The 22,829-nt window shown below is 31.0% G+C and overlaps 1 protein-coding gene across 3 annotated transcripts in view; it reads right to left on the bottom strand.

Annotated features, from left to right (window-relative positions):
- The window catches only part of LBR (lamin B receptor), an 85,227-nt gene that overhangs the window by 45,618 nt on the left and 16,780 nt on the right, over positions 1–22,829 (bottom strand). For all 3 annotated transcript variants that reach the window (XM_085814781.1, XM_085814782.1, XM_085814783.1), the window contains exons 3-7: positions 15,997–16,416; positions 15,682–15,906; positions 7,603–7,798; positions 6,484–6,669; positions 1,192–1,295 (exon numbers count right to left, since the gene is read on the bottom strand). In XM_085814781.1, the coding sequence (XP_085670907.1) occupies positions 1,192–1,295; positions 6,484–6,669; positions 7,603–7,798; positions 15,682–15,906; positions 15,997–16,416 (1,131 nt within the window). The remainder of the gene's footprint in view (positions 1–1,191; positions 1,296–6,483; positions 6,670–7,602; positions 7,799–15,681; positions 15,907–15,996; positions 16,417–22,829) is intronic.

Raw genomic sequence — 22,829 nt, 5'->3', positions numbered from 1 at the left:
GGATAATAGATCACCATTTAAATCTAGTAAGATGGCATGTAGAAATTATGAAATTCAAAATATGAAATCGCGATTTATGAAATAAAAAATGTTTAGGCATCGCTACATCTTGAGTCATTACTCAAGTTGTCATGTTTTGATAAACATGCAATAATTAAAAGAAAGTATAATAAATGATTCGCTACGTTGGCGTCAGATCAACGATGTATCTATATGAAATGTTTCAGTTTGAGATGTGTGCCAAGCAAATACGCAGCAACGGAGCCAAATTACTGATCGTACAAATTTGTGCTAAATTGATCGTTTCTTCAATAACAAGGTATTTTATTTAGTGTCAAAATGAAATTAAGAATCGGGACTCTCCAGATGTTTCATTATGCATGGAGGGGGAAATCAAATGCGCATGTGTAAAGCCTATGAGAAAAATTTTGTTGGTGGTTTTAAGGTCCGGATTATAGATCATTCCAGATAATGGACGTCCAGATTTCGGACTTTGTACTGTACATATGATTTGGTGACATTTTGTAGCTGACTTTTTATAATAGAACTTGAAGTAAATGATGGTTCTAATCTGGTAGCATGATAGTTCCATTTCAGACACCTTGTACTTAATGATGATATTTTTTTAATTTCACAACACAGTGTTCTAAAATAAGTCTTTCTTTCAGATGCCAAAAATCGCTTGACAAAATATGATTTTGCACAGATGAAATTTGCAGTGATGGGAGACTTTTGTTAAACCCTGATAGTACTGCAGCTCAACAATTGATAATTTCTGTAGTAGTCATATTAAATTTTTCCTTACCTGTTCCTGTTTTTCAAATAGTCTAAAAAGTTACAATTTTATAAAAATCATGTAATTTTTATATTAAATTTCTAATCAATAATGTTTTTGAAATATTACAACACACACTTACACATAAAGAAATTTTTGCCATTCAGTATTAAAAATACTATTCACATTTTACAGATTTCAAGATATACTATGTTATGCAGTGTGTTATTTTATCAATGGACAATATTTATTAATAAGCCAGGCATTTGTAAAGCAGCAAACTAAAAAAATGAACATAAAAATCACCTTTATTTAAATTATTTTTTAAAAAAATATTTTTTCAGGCATACAATCATAAGATCATAGATAAATATGAAAATCATTATACAAATTAGATAATAAATTTCTTCACTCACCGAACCAATCAAACCTGCTCGAATAAAGGATGTTTTGATATCCACTTTCCCAAACAAAACCGGGTTGATATATACTCCATTATAAAAATTTCCAAGAACAGGAACTAAAGAAATATAAACACAGATCCTAAACAATTAGGCTTCATTTATATATTCAAATTATATGATTATATTATGAATCTTGGAAGAATACAACAAAAAGAAACTAAAAATGCAAACTGAGAATGTTTTATTTATCAACTACATATAAAGGATCAGAAAAATAACAGCAAACTCATTTAATTTTAGTAAAAAAAATCCTTTTACAGTTTTTTGCAAGTGTGGGAGAGATTCAAGGACCCTGTGCTTTTTCTCAAAAATTAATTTCTTGAAAATGTTTTTAAAAGCATATTTTCGGTATTGTCCCAGTTGGCGAGCTACCGAATTTCCTTAGTTACTTTTATACTAAATGGTGCCACCTCTTTTCCAGACTATTTTGTTTGTAAAAACAATGTTTAATTCTTACCGTTTCTTTCACATGCAATTTTTATGTTGAATTTCTGAAGAGTTTTTAAAATGCTGTCTTTGAACCTTTGTTATAAATAATTTTTACATTTTCATTATAAGTTGTAAGAAGCAAATGAAATAACTGTTATCTTAAGTGGCAACAGTGTTCCATTTATCTCTCTTAAATTCATTCTCTCTCTTTTTTTAATACTCTGCTTACAATAAATTGTTTGTACATATGTTTTGAAACAATTAAATATAGCAGTACAAATCGGGTGTTTTTTGTCTTATCTCTTTGTTTCATTCACTATATGAATGAAATTCTTGATATAATCTATATCAATAAAATTTAGGGGCCCACTTTTAATTATACTAATTTCGAATAATTCACCAAAATATTTAAAACAGCTAATCTAATTTTTTTTAAAATATTTCATCCTTTTCACACAGTTAAGTACGATAAATTGCCTGTTAGGAGAATATTGTTTTTCTTAATAATTATTGCAGTTGGTTTAAAAAAAAAGAATTTCCCCAGCAAAACTTAGAAAGATGTTCAGAAGTCAAACAACAAAAATCAGCGTTATACCTACAAAATTTTCACAGGACTAGTTTCGATGGTTTTACCGAACCATCATCTTCAGCTGCAAAACCGCAAATGAACAAGATAGGAAATAATGATTAGATAAGATAAGACTGGACAAGAATAAGCAAGTGGCGCCATCTGTTGGCGAAACCAGAACTAAAACATAATTTCTCTAAAAGCCGAAGGCAAATTTGGATTGGAATTAGGATCGTTAACTAGAACAGAAAGATTTTTATGAATGTGAAATGCCTCTAGAAAATCCAGTTCTCCAACGGAAGATGTTTTTTGAATAACTTTGGCAGCAGAAAAATTGAAAGTGTGATTTTCGGACCAACAATGTTGAGCAACAGAAGACCTCTGTGTTTCCTTTTTTCTAACATATGCCTCATGTTCTTTGACGCGAAATTTTAAGGCTCTCTTAGTTTGGCCAATGTAAATTAAACCACACTGACAAGGAATCCTATAAATACCCCAGGAATTCATATCCGGAATGGGGTCCTTGAGTATAGAAGTTGGAATTTTATTGATGGGAGAAAAAACAACCCGAAAGTTAAATTTCTGCAAAATATGTGCAACTTTATAGCTAATTGATGGAAAGAAGGGAATGACAACAGAATTTTTATAATCTCCTAAAATAAGAGTGTGGCTTTTAGTGTGTTGAGATGAGAATTTTTTAACTGCTTGATTAATAATGTTGGGTGAAAAGCCCCTGTCAATAGCTATTGCTTTTAAATAATTTAGTTCTTCATCAAGGGCTAGTTTGGAGAAGCAAACTTGAAGAGCACGGAAAACATAGGAATAAAATGAAGCTAACTTTTGTTTAGTCGGATGACATGATTTAAAGTGTGGTGGAAGGCAAACCGATGAAGGTTTACGGTAAACTGTAGTACTGAAGTTGGATGTGTTACGTGTGATGAGAATGTTGAGAAATGGAAGAGAATTGCAAGTCTCAAGTTCAAAAGTGAACTGAATAGCAGGATCAATAGAATTCATTGTTGAAAAAACTTTATTTAAATCATCTTTATTACTTTCAAACAGGGTAAAAGTATCGTCTACGTAGCGGAACCATGCCGGGAAGTTTAAAGTTTCAAACAATTTTGATTCATAATAATGCATGTAGATATCAGCCAGGATGGGACTGAGGGGACTTCCCATGGCTAATCCCTCAGTTTGCTTGTAATATTTATTTTGGAAAACAAAATGTGTTTGTTTCAAACAGAGTTGAGTGAGAGAAATTAGCTCATCAATTTCGATGCAAGAGAAATGAAATTCGCGAAGTCTGGTTTCTAGACATCTTAATGCACCCTCCACTGAGACATTGGTGAATAATGATTTTACATCAAAAGGAACCATGAGTAAATTACTAGGAGAAATGTTTTTAACCTTTTTTACAAACTCTATTGAATTTTTTATGGTGTAAATGTTATTGTCTAATAGAGTGGAAAATCTAGAAACTAAGTATTTAGCTAAAGGATACGAGGCAGTACCTAAATTTGATACAATAGGGCGGAAAGGAATACCACTTTTATGAATTTTGGGAAGAGCATATAATCTGGCACAATTCGCAACAGATGGGATAAGCGAATGTTTTAAGTTGCTTGAAATGATTTGCGAAGATTTGATCGCAGTTTTTATTTTGGATAAGTCCGAAGGTGAAGGATCTTTAGGGATCGGATTATATGGTCCTTCGTTTAAGAGTTTAGTGACACCATCGATGTAAATGTTCTTATCCATGACGACTATCTGGCCACCTTTGTCGGCCTTTGAAATGATAATGTCCGGGTTAGAATGAATTTCGCGCATTGTAGCTCTTTCTTTCGCAGTTAGATTTGGTTTCAAAGGTTTATTATTGAATTTCACATTATGAGCGATAAGATGCCTAATCATTTCTTTCTGTGAATCTGAAACTTTACTGAACTTGAAAGCTTTTTCGATAGGAGCCAAAATCTTTGGAATCGAGGGTTTACAGGTTTCTGAGAAGTTAAAATTATATTTTAGAATTCTCTCTTGTTCTTCTGAAAGACTAACATTAGAAATATTAACTATTGGCTTGATGTTTACAATGGGAAGATTTTTTGAACTACTTGAACTGGAAGACTGTAAAAGAAGTTTTTCGAATTTAACTGCAAGGGTGTTTTTAACTGCAAGGGTGAATTTAACTGCAAGGGTGAATTTAACTGCAAGGGTGATTTTTGTTGTTTGACTTCTGAATTGGTATTTATTCGGCGTGTTATTGTGTCTTAATTATTAGAAAGATGTTTTAAATGGTAAGGAGAGAAATTTACATAATATCTGAATCATTTTGCCAATGAAAACATTCAAAGATGCTACATTAATTATCAAAATTAATATTTTTATTCATTAGCCTGTTTGGGAAGTTTTAGTTGTCTTAGGAACAGAGATTAGATATTTATTTTGTTTATTTAATCTACAGTCTGTTGATTTATGCATATATTTAGCATTTTTTAACCATTATGAAATGTTGGCACCATAAGCATTGATGTCTTTCTGCCAATGACAAGCAGATTTTTGTATTCCATCCCTGCAGTACTGATTCGGGTAAAAATAAAAATCTACGAGATATTCATTCGCTGGTGAAGAAGCAATTCAACATTAAGAATAAATGGCAGTCTGTTACTGCAAAATCTAGGCACACAGTGAATAAGGAAAAACATCTAGATTCAGTCCTAATTACTCAGAAAATGCAACTGTATAATAAAAGAATTTCAAGAAATTAACTGTAGAGAATAGGCACACGATCCTCCTTCACACTTGTAGAAATAAATAAATAAGTAAATAAAAAGATTTGTACTAAAGTTAAATAAGTTTGCCATTATTTTTCTAGTTCTTTCAATATAGCTGATGAATCTAACATTCAGCATTTAACTTCCACTGAGCTGTTTGAGTCTCATCTTGTTTCCCACTGTCATCAGGAAATAGATAACACTGCATTGAGGACAAATCTGAGTTTGTCAGCAAGTTGCTGTAATTGTTAACAGGTGGAGATGCTGTTGCATAATGACAAAAGCTCTTAAAGAACTATGGGTGCATGAAATGTTATTTAACATAAATGGCTCTTTTCCTTAGCAAACAAAATGAGATTTTCTTCCTCCAAATTCAAGTGTATTTTATGGTGACACAGAGACACCATTTTTCATCTGCTTGTAATTTCTATTCAACTTTATGTGATGATAGAATTGGACCAGGTACTGGCCTAGCAGTAAAATAAGACACAATCTGCATCATTAGTGGACAACATCTCATTGCTAAAGTTTTCTTACCAAATTAAGAATGAGCATGATGTCACTCATAATAACAAACCTCTAGATGGTCATGCAGAATAGTTTATAAGCATGTTATGTGTTACAGCAAAGTGCTATTATATGGGTCCGATCATCAAAATCAAAACTGCTATTAAAAATATGGATTAAACTGCTCATAACTTTTCACAGTACATTTATTGAATAAAGTGTTAATGCTATATTACATCTAAGGCTTGAAGCCATGAATTAAGAGCTTATTCAAAAATACATCAAAGCTGCTCACATTTAAAGGGATTATTCAATCTGAGTGTACTTTTGTGTTGCTTTTGAAATACTTCTACAACAAATATTTTAAAAATATTCTGGTGAACAATTTTTTTTAATATCTATTTTCAAAATATCCAGAACTTTCCTGATACCCTAACACATATATTACTTAGCATAATGCATAAATATTTGGGTAACTGAGCAGAAAACATATACTTACTAGTCTGTTAAGATTGTGAACAAAATTATAGTTTATTTATGCTAGATACACATATCTAGAACTCAAGAAAATGTTTTCACCATTTCTTTAAATATTTCAGAATTTTATAAAACCATTTCCTGTTTTTACCCCCTAAAAAATTCTTGCATTTTCTGAAATATGCACTATTTTTTACATAACACAGTTACTGATTTTATGTGCCTTTGATTAATGAAAAAATCTGCATATTTAGTCTACTCAATTACTACTTTTTACATGTATATTAACAAAACAAACTTATGCGAAGTTATAAACAGGGATGACCCTTACAGCATGATTATTTACAAATACAATTTTTGATTATCATAGTTGTTACAAACTGTTATAAAAATCTTTTAAAATATTCAAAATTAAATATTCGCACGAGTAAATCGCAATTATAGAGATTTTAAATAACCGATTCAAAATAATGCATTAAAATTAAAACAACTTACCTTTACTTTGCACAACTCCATGTCCTTTTACTGTGGAGATTATGTGCAAAATAAGAGCAAAGAGAACACTGTAAATAGCACAGCTCAATCCAATGGCCTTGAACTTATCATAGCCCCAATTCATGTAAAATCCCAAATATGCAGGTATCGAGAATCCCAAAACAGAGAAAATAAGACACAGAAAACCTAAAGAGAAATTTACATATTTTTATTTGTTAGAAAATGAATCTAGGTACTATTAATCTACTCCATGGTTGGACAGAAGCTTTACTTTGCTTACATATTACTACATATTTACACACATATAAATAAATTAATAATGAGATTTCAAACTACACAATTAGTATTTTCAAAAACAAAGCATTAAAAAATTGAAACAAGACATATATCAGTACACTTAGAAATAATAATTTCAAAGCACTATTTCTTTCTTTTTTTTTTTTTTTTTCTTAATAAATTGTTGTCTATTTTTGTAAAGCATGATGATGATTTTGCATTAATACGCCAGGCAATTACCTCAGACATTTGCTGAAAATAATTAACTCAAAAGAATTTCAGGCTAAGTAAAAAAGGAAAAGCTCTAAACTTATACTATATTTAAAAGGGCAATGGCAACCAATGCAAAATTTTTAGGGTAGAATAAATATATAATAATAAAACAACAATGACAAAAATACTTCTACATATTAACATTACATTTAACATACTTTTACGCTATCATTTTTTTAAATATTGTTTTCATTTCTATATAGTCAGTTATTTTTAACACTTATTTTAAAATGTAAAAATAAAGGTGTAAATTTACATTTTTGTCTCAGTTAAGCATGTTTTAATAAAATTAATAATCTAATATTATTGCATTAACACTATCAATTGATTTTAAAATCTAAATACCCTATGTCTCAGGAAAATTAACTTTTCACAATACTTTTCAGCTTTCACTATGAAAACTAACGTTAAGTTGCAAAAAGAACAGTAAGATTTCAGTAATTCTTGCACCCAATTTTCATAAATATTTTTAATTTATACAGTACTTGTCTTAAAACTCCATTCAAAATATTTACATAAATTAAACAAGAAAACACACCTTAAATGAAGATAATTTCAGAAAATACAAACCATTTAAGCGATATTCCAAAGTAATTTTCTTTGCATCAAATGGGAAACCAGTTACTTTCCTTCCAAGAGGTATTAAAGCTAAAATGCTTTGAAATAGATGAAATGCAATAACTGAAGAGAGAGGAATAATAATAGAATTGAAAAAATCCCTCCACTTTGAATAAAACTGTGGCGTATCAAGAACTGTGCACTGTTTCTGCAAAAGTTAAACAAGCAAGTTATGAAACTTAGAAACAGGAATAATACTAAGTAAAACATTTCAGGCCAAAGATAATAACACTTATGTACATTATTCAAACACATATATGATAAATAAAATATTCTTAACAACTTTCAAATAGAATTGCAGCTATTTTTCAAAACATAACCAAATTTCATTTTGAATTACTTATTTCATAGTTTCCTCAGTAAAGCAAAAAATAACAGCAAAACTGAATTACACTTTATAATAAAGGCTCCTAAAAAAAAAGAAAGAAAAGGGGAAAAGGCCACATATTTTTTTAAAAAGTTCTTACTGGCATGTAGAATAATTTATATTGTTTTTACGTTATGCTCGTGTATTATCATGGTTATTCCTCATGTCCAGACACAGATGTGATAAAACAGCTCCTTCCCAAAAAAATTCGCAATATAATGTGAACCATGAATGAAGGAACATAGTAAATACAAATAGTAACATAACGAATGAAAAATTTTTTTAATCATAGATATTTATAATAAATAATGTTTGATATTTAAAATGTTTGTTATATACAACCTAAAACTGCAAAACATGCATCACAACAATGGCACATCTCATTCATGAAATACAGATTGATCCTCCTGAAGACCTTTTTGCCATAATTAGCATCTTTGCTTCAGAAGTAGCGGATATGCTAGGTATCTTCTAAGAAAGTTTGCCAATCATTTCGTCATGCATTACAGTTGGTGGTCATTCATTTGAATAATTCTTGTAAATATCCATGATTAAAATGATTTTTCATTCACCATACTTATTGTATTTTTGCATTAGCACTTAAAAAAATTGCTGCTTTTGCCATGCTCTAGTTCCCCCTAAAATTGAGATCATCAATTCTGTTACACCCTGTGTAATCATGAATGGAATAAACAAGCATTGTTGTAAGAAAAAAAAAAAAAAAAAACTTTCATCAGAAGTAGTGCAAAACAGTTTTACACACGGTTCTGATCAAAAAGGACAAGGACGTTTTCATGTCTCCGATTCCCCTTCACTGATCTCTTGAAAGGATTTTTGGATAAACAGATTTTAGGCACCTCCATTCCAAAAATATAAACATATGTGTCTTATCCGGGATTCAAACATGAGCCCAGTTGGCTTTGTTAATCACTATACTATGTTTGTGGCTTAATCTATATATATAAATCACTCAGTTTTATATTATTAATATCATAATGATATGTTCTAGTAAAGAAAAAAATTTCAATATGTTTAACCTCTTCGCTCCAAGCACATCAATATAGTCAAAAGTCGTTAATCCGGACTCGTCGGGACTTTATCCGTCCGTCGGGCGATTCCGGATTATAGATCATCAGTTTAAATCTCGTAAGATGGCATGCAGAAATTCTAAGATTAAAAATATGAAACCATAATTTATGAAATAAAGAACAATTATGATCTAAAGGGTATCAAAATTTACAAAAAAAAAAAAAAAAAAGCTTAATATTTATTTGTTTACTTTATTAAACATTTCTCTTAATGCAAATTGTTTAAGTTGCTTCATTTTATGTGATAATACTTTCTCTTTAATTCTATAAAAAGACATAATTTCTTGTTCAGTTACAAAGTTCCGCTGTTCAAGTCCCGTTAATTGCTGTGCCAAGAATACCGACTAACTTGTCAATCGAAATTTTTTCGTTTTCACTAACCTCTCTGTCACATTCTTCATGTCTTTATCCATTTTTTGCAGCAATTCCACTTTTTGTTTGTTGGACATCGAAACATACTTTCGTTTTGTAGATCCTTTGGAAGTTCCAGCATCGGAAATTCTATTTGACATAATTGAAAGTTCAAGTTTACTTTAATAAAATTGCTCTTACAGTCTGCAAAAAATAATAAGCGGGATCCAATTCGAAGATTAAGGAACAACGCAATCATTATAACATTAACTGAAATAGATAATTAGATAATTTTAGCTTACACCGTCCGTTATACATTAAACGTGCAGGCGAAAACGTATTCTGCACTTGCGCACACACATATGCGCAGTAGTCAAGGTCTTACGCGCACGCGTAAAACGCCTGTGCGCATGTGCCGACGCGGCGCATGCACAGAAAGTTTTTAGCTTTGAGGTCCGGATTATGGGTGTCCAAATTAACGACTTTTGACTGTATATGATATGACTCAGTTTTTGTCTGTGGGCACACTGTATCAAATGTGATGCGGGAGGGAAATGTCACCGACAGCCTACTATATCATATTTGATACACTGAAACAGAATGTTTCATTTCAAACATGAAATGCATATAAATCATCCAGAATGTTGCAAAATTTTACGGAATAAAATCTCTACAGTCTCTTACATTGTTGTGATGAATATTATTTATTACTTTATCCTATGAAAGTAAAACACGTTCATAATTTAGAAAAATTTCACGCAGCGCAAGAGGCTTAAAATATTTGCAAGTTGATATGGCAACAGGATACAATAATCACAGACATTTAAATTCTTAACTTTGTTACTTCATTTCTGTAGAGATATAATTTAAGTATTGGAATATAATCAATAACACTAATATAGCATTTTAAATTATTCTGAATTTTTATTTTAAGTATTATGATTTTCTGTTTATGTTAGAAGAAATGCTATTTTTAATATATGCAAGAATCCAAATACAGTGGCTCCCAAAAGTGTTCGTACACTTATGATTTTCATTGAAATAGAGCTCTATCCATTAATTAAAGGTAAACTTTCTGAATGAGATTTTAATAATAAGATCTCTAATTTATTTGTAACAAAATTATATGAAATATTCTTAAAATATAGCGAAACTTTATTTTTAAGGAATTAATAATAAAAAAATGACAAACATTTCATGTCACAAAAGTCTTCATACACTTCAACAAATTCTTGACATATTAGTAAATATTTTCATTTTTTGTTAAATTAATATTTAGTAGCATATCCTTTAGCATCCCCAACAGCTTTTATGCATCTGGGAATAGATTTTCCTAGTTTTTTTTTTTTTTTTTTTAATGTATCAACGTTCATCCATTCTTCCATCATGATTGTTTTGAGTTCGATTTTTGTTTTGATGTGTTTTCATACTCTAACCTCCAGTTCTTTCCAAATGTGTTCTATGGGGTTTAAATCTGGAGACTGAGGTGGTGTTTTAAAAACCTGTGGAGAATTACAGAGACACCAAAGGCGAACGTTGAGAGCTGTATGCTTAGGATCGTTATCATGATTAAAAATAAAGTTGTTTCCAATACCCAAATTTTGGGCTGATAATTTTAAATTGTCTCTTAAAATATTTAAATAAAGAGAATGATTCATTATGCCATCAATAAATACCAAATTACCTAGCCCTGATGCTGACATGCACCCCTACACAAGAACACCTCCACCGCCATGCCTAACTATTCCAACTACGTTCTTAGAATGAAGTTCCTCATTTTTCCTTCTCCATACAGTTATTTGACCATTGGAACCAAAAATGTTAAATTTGCTTTCGTCAGCAAATAGGACATTATTCCAATACATTTCGGGTGTACTTATCATTGATTTTGAGAATGAAAGCCTAAGCTTTCTGTTTTTCTCACTAACAAAAAATTTTTTACGGGCAGAACGCCCATGTAATCCAGCTTCTCTGAGAACTCGTCGAACACTTTCAGGTTAAATTGAAGTAGAAAAGTTTGCCTTAAATTCTGCAGAAAGTTTTACAGCACTCAAACATGGGTTTTTCACAAATTTTCTAATAATAAATTTCTCATCACCTTTTCTTACCTTGTTTTCAATCCGATTTTCTTCTTTATTGCCAATCATGCACCAGTGCGTGACGTTTTGTTATCAGCAAAGAGCCAATCACGCGCCAGCATGTGATGTCTCAGCAGCCAGTCACGCGCTGGCATGAGAAAATTCTATAATTGTTATTCATTCTCCAGTTCATTTGACATTGCATGCAGGGCATTTCTTATGGTATAAGCATGGAGTGAAAATTAGAAACTACGTATAAATAATCGCGGTTTCGAAATTATTGTTTTACTTTTTAATAAAAAAATAATCTTTTAGTATGAGTTATAGAGATGATAATGCAGAATCTTCGCGCCGGAAAAAAGAAAAGTTCAATATAAAAAGGCTCTTACGGATGACGAAATAGCAAATTTGTTGGTAGAGCTATCGGATGAGTACCCGAGCGATTTTAGTTATGATAGTGATGAAGAATTCGTTCCTCCGACTGGTACCCATGATATTTCGGATTCTGATGATGATGAAGGACGAATCATGAAAGAGGCTGCATGTCAGCAGGATGATTCAACTATTACGGAAAACGATGAATCGATGGTATTGTGGCATGGATGGCTTATATTCAGACAGTATATACCAAATAAACGTCACAAATATGGTATCAAGTTATACATGATTACAACTCCTGATGGTATGGTTCTGAAATTTATGATATATACACGCATGTTGGATGATTCTGATGGAAGAGTACATGCAAAAAAAAAAGTTGTTATGAATTTACTCGAGGAAATGCTGGATGTAGGACATAGCATATTTATGGACAATTATTATAACAGCTGCACTGGGAAAATCAGAAGGAACAGAAAGACATTTCCGAAAGAGGTAAACGAAAAAAACTGAAGAAAGGGCAAACTGTAGCAAAGTATGATAATGGTGTGATGATTGCAAAATGGCAGGATAAGACAGATGTCACATTTCCAATGAATATAAAAATGATATGGCGGAAATAACAAACAAAAGAGGTGAAATTAAATTGAAACCTCTACCTGTAATTCAATATAATAAATTTATGGCCGGTATTGATAAGCAAGATCAGATGCTTGCTTATTATCCTTGTGAGAGAAAAAAAATTAGCTGGCTCACTAAACTATTTGTGCATATTTTGCAAATAACGATGAACAATTCCCACTTTATCTATAATAAGTATTCCAATGAAAATACATCACTGTATGACTACCGTTTATCCATCACACGAAATTTACTGAAACAGCCATCTGTTCTTCGTGTTCCTGTGTGTGATCAGTCTGAATCTGAACATGTGCTGAGTACACGGGAAGAAAAAAAAAGAAGGAAAAATTCTAAGAAAGCAATGCAAAAGTTGCTATTCCCAAGGGAAACGTAAAGATACAATATATGTTTGCAAATTTTGTGAAGGATCTCCCAGGTACTGCTTAGATTGTTCAAAGATAATACACAAATAAGATTCTAGATGTATCTGTATATTGTCTTTGTAATTTTCTTGTTATAAATTCCTTTGTAATATGTATAATTGTTTGTAATACATATTGATATAAAAATAATGCGTACTGTCACTTATTTTTTTTATTTAAATTTATTTTTTACATTCCACGTGCCAGCGCATAATGTGGCATTTGGGGAAAATTTTGACATGTAGTGCCAATCACGCACTGGCACGCAATTAAAAAATTCTTTAATAAAAGCCTTAAATAATACTTATGTATCACATAATTATCTTTTACTAATATTTTTAAATCATATTTCTTATAATAAGTATGTTGGCATCTGGATACAATTTACTTCTATATGGGTGGCAATAACTATCAATCTAACTCTAGTGATTGGCAGTCAATGTGTTAAAGCATTTTATCACATATTGCACTGAAGAATGGGATAAATTAACTAATTTAGCGATATTTTGAATTGATTTACCACTATTATGGTGAAAAATTATTAATTTTCGAATGCTGTTTGTAATTAATTTCTTTAAGACTGCGAACCATTTTTCAATAATAAATAGAATATTATGAAGCAAACGGTTTTTTTAAATGCCACCACAATGCAAAAATTAAAAAAAAAGCGGCAAACAATAATTTTAATTTTGATTTTATCCAAAAATATTTCGGTGTACGAAGACTTTTGTGAGATAAAATGTTTGTCATTTTTTTATTATTAATTTCTTAAAAATAAAGTTTTGCTATATTTTAAAAATATTTTATGTAATTTTGTTACGAACAGATTATAGATCTTATTATTAAAATCTCATTCAGAATGTTTACTTTTAATTAATAGATAGAGCCCTATTTCAATGAAAATCATAAGTATATGAACACTTTTGGGAGCCACTGTATTTATACAAAAAGCAGAATTTCAGTGTGTTAGGCTTAACTGCAAAATGCACTCAGAAACAAAGTGACATTACGTTCCAAGGTCACGGCACATGGAATAACTTTGTTTGCTCGAACATTAGGAGCAAAAAGGTTAACACAAAAAAAAAAAAAAAAAAACTCTACTTCTGTACTTTATTCTGTTTAATAAAACAGACTTGAAGGGGGGTTACTGGTAGTAAAAATTTAATCAGAACCACAAACATACTTTTTTTCATTTTTAATTACACAACCTTTACAAAATTAATATACATTCTTTTCTTTCCAAAATTAGGCAGTGTCCAACTCAGGTAAATTTAATCCAAATTCTCAATCTGAATGCTTACATCCAAAAGTTAAGAGAAATAATAAAGCCAGATTTAATAATGTTTTAATTGTTTAACTTTCTGTACTTAGCTTAATCTGGAATTAACAAACCATGAATAAATAATATACTTAACTAATTAATAACAAGTTTTGTATTTAGTTACTTTTTTAAAAAGAAGAAACTGGCAGTTACTTTTACAGGAACTAAGATTTTAACTATGCAAAATGCTTGACAAATACAATGCTTGAATAGCAGAATTAAATCCTAACTAGTGATAACAATTACCTTAAAGAAACAAAATCGTGTGGCTTGGTAATATGGAAATACGCTAATACAAAAAAAGTGCAGAGTAATATGGCTTAATATAAAAGTATCCCTTTCCAAGATTTAGACTATATGGGTTTATAGTCTAAATCTTGAAGTAGAAGTAGATTTTTTCAGAACACTTCCTTTTCTTCAAGTGCCCTATTAATCTTTCCCCCCCCATATCCTTGAAGAATTTCCAGATTCATTGATAACTGTAGAAAGTGTGACTTGCCGAACACAAAGTCTGAAGTTAAGAATTTCTTGATGGTCATGTTTTCATTACAGTAAGTCAAAGCATGGACATAAGATCAAGGTCTAAGTCCAAAATATTCTTATCAATAACAATTAGGCTGGGCAAACAATTAATCCAGAAACCAAAATTTCCCTCATAGGATAGAGCAGCTGACTGTTCCTTTTTATTTATAATGCCAGTTTGCAATAGTTTCACTACAAACTGCTTGGTTCAAATTCTATATTCATACAAACTGATAATTCAGAGTCATAATGGGTCATAATTCAATCAAGGGAAAGAGGTGGAAATATAAGATGATCAAAATCAAAGACTGCTTGCATATTTTAGCCAAAATTAATGATTTTTAAAAATCAAAAACTATTCCCCCAAACAAACCTACGGATTTTCAGGGACAGTACAAAACCCTGTGTGAAATTATTATGGACAATATACGCAACAGCAAACATCATTCAAGTGTTTCACTGTGTTTTTATGTTGATTTTAAGAAGACATTACTTCATATATGGAATAGCACCAGCTGACAAATTTTGGACTTAAAATCATAAAAAAGTTATAAGATAGATGTTATTCTCTTGATTACAATTCTAAAATGCCTCTGCCACTTTGCAGCTGGATCATTTTCCTTCCAAATGCCTTAGTGGCTCAGCCATATTTCATAATGCTTATGTTTAAGGCATTTGGACAAACATTGTTAAATACAAGTTTTTTCATTTCTATGGAATTTCCAAATTTCATAAAAAATTGGCAATCATATATCTTATGAAGATCAATTTATTTTACTGAAGCGTTAGATACAGGAGAATTCTAAGAACAAAAAATTAATCAAATAAATGGTAAAATGATTTAATTTCACAAACAATGCATAACTTAATAAATTTGACTCACCTTTGTACAAGAAAAAATTAAAAATAAAAGAGATGTTGGCATCAAAATAATTCTTAGAACTGTGCCAAAGAAATATACTATCTGCAAACTTCTTCGAGTTTTTGGTTTTGGAGTAACTTCCTCCTCCTCCTCTTCTTCTTCATCATCAGAATACTTTGCTTCACTTGTAGGCACTGCATTTTTTTTTGCAGTCTCAGTATTTGAACCAGAAACAGGCTTGGTAGTCTAGAAGACCAAATGAAACACATTAAGACATTTCTAAAAAATAATAAAACTCAAATTTTGAGTCATAAATAATAAATTATGTATAAATACTTCTAATGCTCGCAGAGCAGCAAGACGTGATGCCCTGTAATGAGCAGAACCCAGATCTGACACAACAACATGAGCTTCCTTAAACATAAAACTGTTTGTTATACTTTTTGAGAAACTTTCTTTGCTCTCCTCATTGGCTGATCCAATCTTCTCTCGCTTTAATGAGCTCTTAACAGCACTATCTGTTTCATCTTTCTTTATACTGTTGTAAGTTGATGTGTCGTCTGTCTTTTTCTTCTCAGCCTTCGATGGTGTCTTTTTTTCTACTTTTAATGCAACAACTTTTGCTGTTTCCTTTGCTTTTCGTTCAGGAGTTCGTCTAGAGGGAGAACGGGACTGTGTCCTTGCAGCTCTACCACCTGATCGACTTCTACTCCGTGTTGCTCTTTTGACAGTAGATTCTTTACTGGGTGGCAGTTCCTTATCATTAAAAAGAGAAAAAATTAAATTTTTGAAAGAATATATATATATATATATATACCACTGGCAAATAACAACATAATTATACAATGCAGTTCAAAATTTACTTAATCTTTGATTAACCTGTATTCCATACATGCAATATACCAAGTTTAAAATTTACTTGATCTTTGACTACACTGTATTCCATATATGCAATATACCATGTTTAAAATTTACTTGATGGTTAAGCTTGTATTCCATATATGTAATATACCATGAAAATAATTCACAGAATAAATTATTAATATTTTCACAGTCTGCTTTGTTACATTATCCATATTGTTTTAAGTGTGTCACAATTTTGGGAAATGCTAGCAATACTATTATTACTCCATGACATACACTACTTTTGTCACAACTAGTTGAATTTGATTTAGATGTATTAATATTTCTTCTAATATCCTTTTATACAGCATCTACATATTATAAAGATCTTAATTTTTTTTCTAATACACTTATACATACTTATTGTTATGGGCCTAAAAATTGATTTCAATATGCAGTAACTACATCAGTCACAATAAACAGTAATTAAATGCTGTTTTTGTTTACTTTGTAGAGTCATTAGGTTAATTGGAAGCAGAACAGAAGAAAAATATGCAACCGCCTTCGCCGGGAATCGAACCACGGACCTCTGGAATACCAACCCAGCGTACTACTGTTACACCACGAAGGCATGCAAGGGAAGTGGGAGAAATACCTTATATACTTCCCTTTTTAAAGGGCGATTAGGGTTTTAGGGGACCTAGTCACCAAATCCTGGGTGCGGAGAATCATCATCCACAACCCTTTTAGTTCGGGCGCCACTTGTAGAGTCATTAGGTTAATTGGAAGCAGAAAAGATGAAAAATATGCAACCGCCTTCCCCAGGAATCGAACCACGGACCTCTAGAATATCGGCCCAGCGTGCTACCGTTACACCACGAAGGCACGCTAGGGAAGTGGGAGAAATACCTTATAACTTAATTACCAATCTACTAATTACATTACTTAAATTACCAATCTTTGTTGGTCTCATGATATTAGGTTCAGCATATTTGGACATATCATTCAATTCAATATATATCAGATGATGGGAATTCTATTATGTTCATAATAATTTGTATTGTACTGCAGCATTTCTTATAGAAGTTTTAAAAGTAAAAAAAAAAAAAAAAAAAAAAAAAAAAAAAACTCAATTACTTTATAAGTACTTATTTAGTTTTAAACTAAATAATCAGATTTTGTTCAGTTATTTACCTTTTCTATCTTTCCTCATTTCCTGCCAGAATGTTATTTCACTCATTATGCAAAGTAGGATACAAAGATACCATGTAACTCTTTCACATTGAGAGAGGACTAAATCTGTTTTCCTCAAACATCGAAAATGCCTGTGTGTAAGAATTTCTCTTGGAATGGGTTTCTTTCACCCATGACTAGTAGAATGCTATAGTGCTAACAACCTCCTATTAATTTAAAAGTCAAACAACAAAAATCAGCAATATGTTTTCAAATTTTCACAAGACTAGTTTTGATGGTTTTACAAAACCATCATCTTCAACTGTAAAAGTGCAAAATGATGGTTCGGTAAAACCATTGAAACTAGTCCTGTGAAAATTTGAAATTATAAATTTGATTTTTGTTGTTCGACTTCTAAATTAATACTTGTTCAGTGTGTAATTGTACCTTAATTAACAATAATTTAGCTAAGCAAAAACTTCTGTCTTGGACGCTTTCACCACTGTGCATAGTTTCCCCAGGACAGAATTTGCAACTTAATCAATGGCTAAACACTGACAGTACACAAAAGAAAAAGAAAGTGCATTACAATAACGGAACTACATTTAGTCGCTTCAAAAGAATGATTGGCATGTCTCAACTCCCGACAGCAATGAGCAATGCACTAATGTGATGGGGAAAACACTAGGTAGAAAATGATTCAGGTGTTTAGGCGACCTGCCGATGTCTGAATGGTTGGGCGTTTTGGGTGACTTCCATGCAAAACAGTTAAGCAAGTGTCTGAGCTACTTCAGAGAAAACATGTTTCTCCGATATTTAAGTTAGCTAGTTTATGGCCGTGCATATTAAATGCCAGTTTGTCTACTTCAGTGGTAGGGTTAAGAGGCAGCTTGCATTAATTAGCTCTATGCAGCTTCAGCTGATTATTTAGTTTTAATTTTATATTTCTATTTTGAGTTACAGATAAGTATTGACTAAGTGTGGATATTGAACCCTTGGCTGTTTGTAGTAGTAGAATTGGCTAATCTTTGGAATATGGTAACAGGTAGTTTGGCGACATTTTGGTAGGGGATAAAGGTTACTACCTAGGACTTTGGGAATAATGTGAGAAGTACTCAGTTCCGATTACGCATTATTTTGTGTGAGGGAAATGAGAGATCATGAGATATGTCATGTGACATTAATGGACGAATTACAGTTCTTTAATCGGAAAAGGGGGGAAATCTGGAAATGTTGTATTTAGCTTCATTCTGTGTTGTGTGAAACAGTGTTGGTTAATTTTTGGATCCCATGGCCCTATCTAAAGTGAACTCGAAATGGGTATTTAGTGGGATTGAAAGGGGTAGTAATAAGTGTCTTTTTAAGGTTGTGCGAGATAGAAGTAAAGATTGCTTATTAAGTTTTATTAAGCAGTATATTCTACCTGGTACAATAATAATATCTGATTGCTGGAAGTCATATGTCTGTTTGGAGGATGAAAGTTTTAAACATCTTGCTGTGAACCATAAGTATGATTTTAAAGATCCTGAAACAGGCGCACATACGATTGCTTTTTATTTAGCGGAGGAAATAAGAAAAGTTTATTTGCCACGTAATCAAGATTCTGAAGAAGATTAGGTAAGTTAGTATTTTTAATTATTTGAGGATATTATTTTAATGCATTGTTCTAAATGTAAGAGTAAATAAATTAATATGGTATTATTGGAAAATTGTTATTAGCAATGATTTAGTTTAAAGTAATTAGGATTGTAAGCTAATTTTTATTAATTTAATGTATGTGCTTATTTACATTTTAAGTAGTGTTTTTTAATTTAATTATATTTTAATTAAATGATAGTTTGTGAATTATATGTTTGTATCAATTTGGTATACGTTTCAGTGGAAGTAAACGCGCATGGAAATAATTTAAATATTTGACACTTAAGTATTTGCAACCATTTTTAATGTTTGCGTTATAAATTTGTTGGCGACGTTTATAATAGATAATTTAGAGGTAAAAGTTTTTGGATATTTTATTTATTTCATACGTGGAAATGTTCATCCTTGGAAAGGGTATATACTTTTTCGCGATCAGGTAATTTCATATATGTGCTTTTTACCGAGTTTAAAGATTCACAAAATTTTCCTGCATTTTCGTGCAAATTTTTGTAATTTATGAGAAAATAGCAGTGTAGATGGATAAAGTCAAGAGTATGCGCAATGCCATTTTTGTGCAATTCTGCGATGTTTTTTTAAGTAAAAATAAGTCGACGTGTACATGGTTACTGTGTATGTGCATTTCTGAAAAACGCGGCAAGGAGTTTGCGATTCTGCACTTTTTCACAATTTTGCAGTTAATATTTGTCATGATTAAGCAGTTTTGTTCCATAAAATTTCTAGCATAAGTGTAATTCGGCTAGTAGATTGTTGGAAAAAGTGTTGAGTAAATAAAAAGAAAAGAAACATGTCTTTACTTCATGAAGACAAAATGACGGCGAAAAAAAAAAAAAAAATAGAGGGTTGCTGTAGCAGAGTTGGTCGCCAAATTTTCGCCAAGTTACCATAATCCAAAGATTAACCGTAGAATTATATATCAATTTCAAAAACATTCTAAGTTGGTTTCAGTGTAATAATTTCTATCTGAACATTAGAATACTTTTGCACACTATATATCATCAAAACATAATTAAGGTTAGAACTGTATTTTTAACCATAATTATGGTTATAACATTCTTAAATTGTCAGCATGTCATATTTAAGGTTGCTAAATTGTTGTCAGGTCGTCTTAATATTTTTTACACAATTTGCTGTTCATACACATATTTGGATCTTTTTAATAAAGTTAAAATTATTAGGCTCAAACCTTATATAACTAAATACAATGATTATGGTAGATATTCAGTTATTTTAAATGGCCTTTTTTCCCCCAATTTTTAATCATTTGTGTTTTGCTATTTGTGAATTAATATTATCATGTAATTCAAAAATATTATCTAGCAATACTTCAGCGAAGAAAAATGATGGCATAAATATAGTCAATAGTGTAAAGGTGCGAAATAATTAAATATGAAAGTTTTCAGTGTATGAAAATAATTTAAAATATTATAGTATTGCAAGACTGCAGTTAATACATTTATTTATATATGATATATCAAGAGACAACATATAAATAATCAATTTCCAATATAAGAAACTTTGATACAAAAAAATTCATTTATAAAAATGAAAAATAAAAGTTTGGTTAGTGTTTTGATTTCTAAAGGCGACTGTAGTACTTGATTTGAATGTTAAAGACTACTTGACAATGGTGGTTTATAAACAAATTAATCCTGTTTTGATTCAAACAAATTTTAGCAATTGCTTCAATTGCTAATTTGAAATAAAATTTTTTTTATTAAACTATAAAATTGTCTTTTTATAGTTTAATAAAAAAAAACATCAAGATACGTCACATTAATACAGCAACAGTGCTACAACTGTTATGCAGCATAACACATAGAATATTCTCTATTGGTGCAACAGCGCCCTCTTACGATGAAAAGTTGCTAAAGTTAGAACCAGGGCTGCGAAGTCGGAATCGGAGTCGGGCAGATTTTGGGGTAAAAGGAGTCGGGGCTGGAATCTCTACAAACAGGTCGACTCCAACTTCAGTTTTTGTGGGACAATTTGAAATGAAATTTTAATGCATTGAAAAAATTAATGACAACTTGAGTTATTTTTATTTATGGACTATATACATTAATAAATAGCTATTTTCTATTTTATTGACATATTAATAAATAAATATAAGGGAGGAGGATGGATGTGATATTTGACATTAGTGATTAAACTGATTCATTTAGCTACAAATCTCACTCTTAAATTTAGGTAAGCAGCAATAGCAGCAAGAACTCCCAAAATTGATGCCTTTCTTAGGAAGCAAGCAGGAAAAGGAGAATTATTGATCAAGCAATGTGATAAGGAAGTACATATTTGATAATAAAGAGGTTGTTAAAATTAAGAACTTTTTTCTCGCAAGTTTTACAAATCTCGCTGGCAAATTTAGGTAAGCAGCAATAGCAGCAAGAACTCCCAAAATTGATGCCATTCTTAGGAAGTGAGCAGGGAAAGGAGCAATTATTGATTAAGCAGCGTGATAAGAAAGTACATATTTGATGATAAAAAGTTTGTTAGAATTAAGAACATTTTTAGAAGATGTAGATAACAATAATATTTCACTAACAGAAAGACTGTGGAATGATCTTGCAGAATTGGAAATCCTTCTTTCAACACTGTATATAGCCACAAAAAAGCTACAATCTCAAGAATTAACAGGTGATGAGAATGTTAGAAGATGTAGATAACCTTACTCTTTCACTAACAGAAAGACTGTGGAATGATCTTGCGGAATTGGAAACTCTTCTTTCTATACCGTATATAGCGACCAAAAAGCAACAATCTGAAGAATTTACTAGAATGTGAAAAGAATGTGATGTTTGTTCTTTCTGAAATGGAGGGCTTATTGCAGAAGGAATCATTTCTTCAATGAAGAAAAGAGAAACTAGTTTGCTACACAATAGGATCGCACTGGGTTCAATATATCTAGATCCAAAATACCGAATTTTGTTGGACGACAAACACATTAAAAAGGCAAAGAAAGCCATCTATGAACTTTCATTAAGAATGAAATTAGTCTCAGAACAACTGGAGTATTCAAATCAGGACAGTCAAATTGCAAATATTGCAACTGAGTCTCTATCATCTTCTTCCACTGATGAATTAGATTTTGAGAAATATTTGAATACTGAAAAGGCTAAGACAAAGCGAATGAAAATAGAGCCTTTAGGTATAAAAATGAAAAAATACAAACAAGATTTATACACGGCCTTTGAAGAAATAGATAAATACGATTGCTCTTGCAAGACACCTCTTTTAGAACTTACAAAAATTTATCTTGAAAAGTTAAAGAAAGTAGCTGTAACAGTAACAGCTCTTCTTCCTACTCAAGTCAGTGTGGAAAGACTCTTCTCAATTCTGAAGTTTATCAAATCAGATCTATAGTCTTCTAAAAAAGAAGATCTTGCCGAAGTTTTACTTTTTCTTAGAAATTACTAATGCCAGTTTTTCTATTTCATAATAAATGCTAATTAATATAAAAAATTTGCTATGCATCAATTTTTATCTGTAGCACCTAC

The sequence above is a fragment of the Stegodyphus dumicola genome, chromosome 4 (assembly GCF_044657685.1).
Source record: "Stegodyphus dumicola isolate Sdum_Otavi_A_Nest chromosome 4, ASM4465768v1".
Taxonomy (NCBI): Eukaryota; Metazoa; Arthropoda; class Arachnida; order Araneae; family Eresidae; genus Stegodyphus; species Stegodyphus dumicola.
Note: the sequence above shows the minus strand (reverse complement) of the source record. Positions and strands in the feature narration are given on the sequence as shown.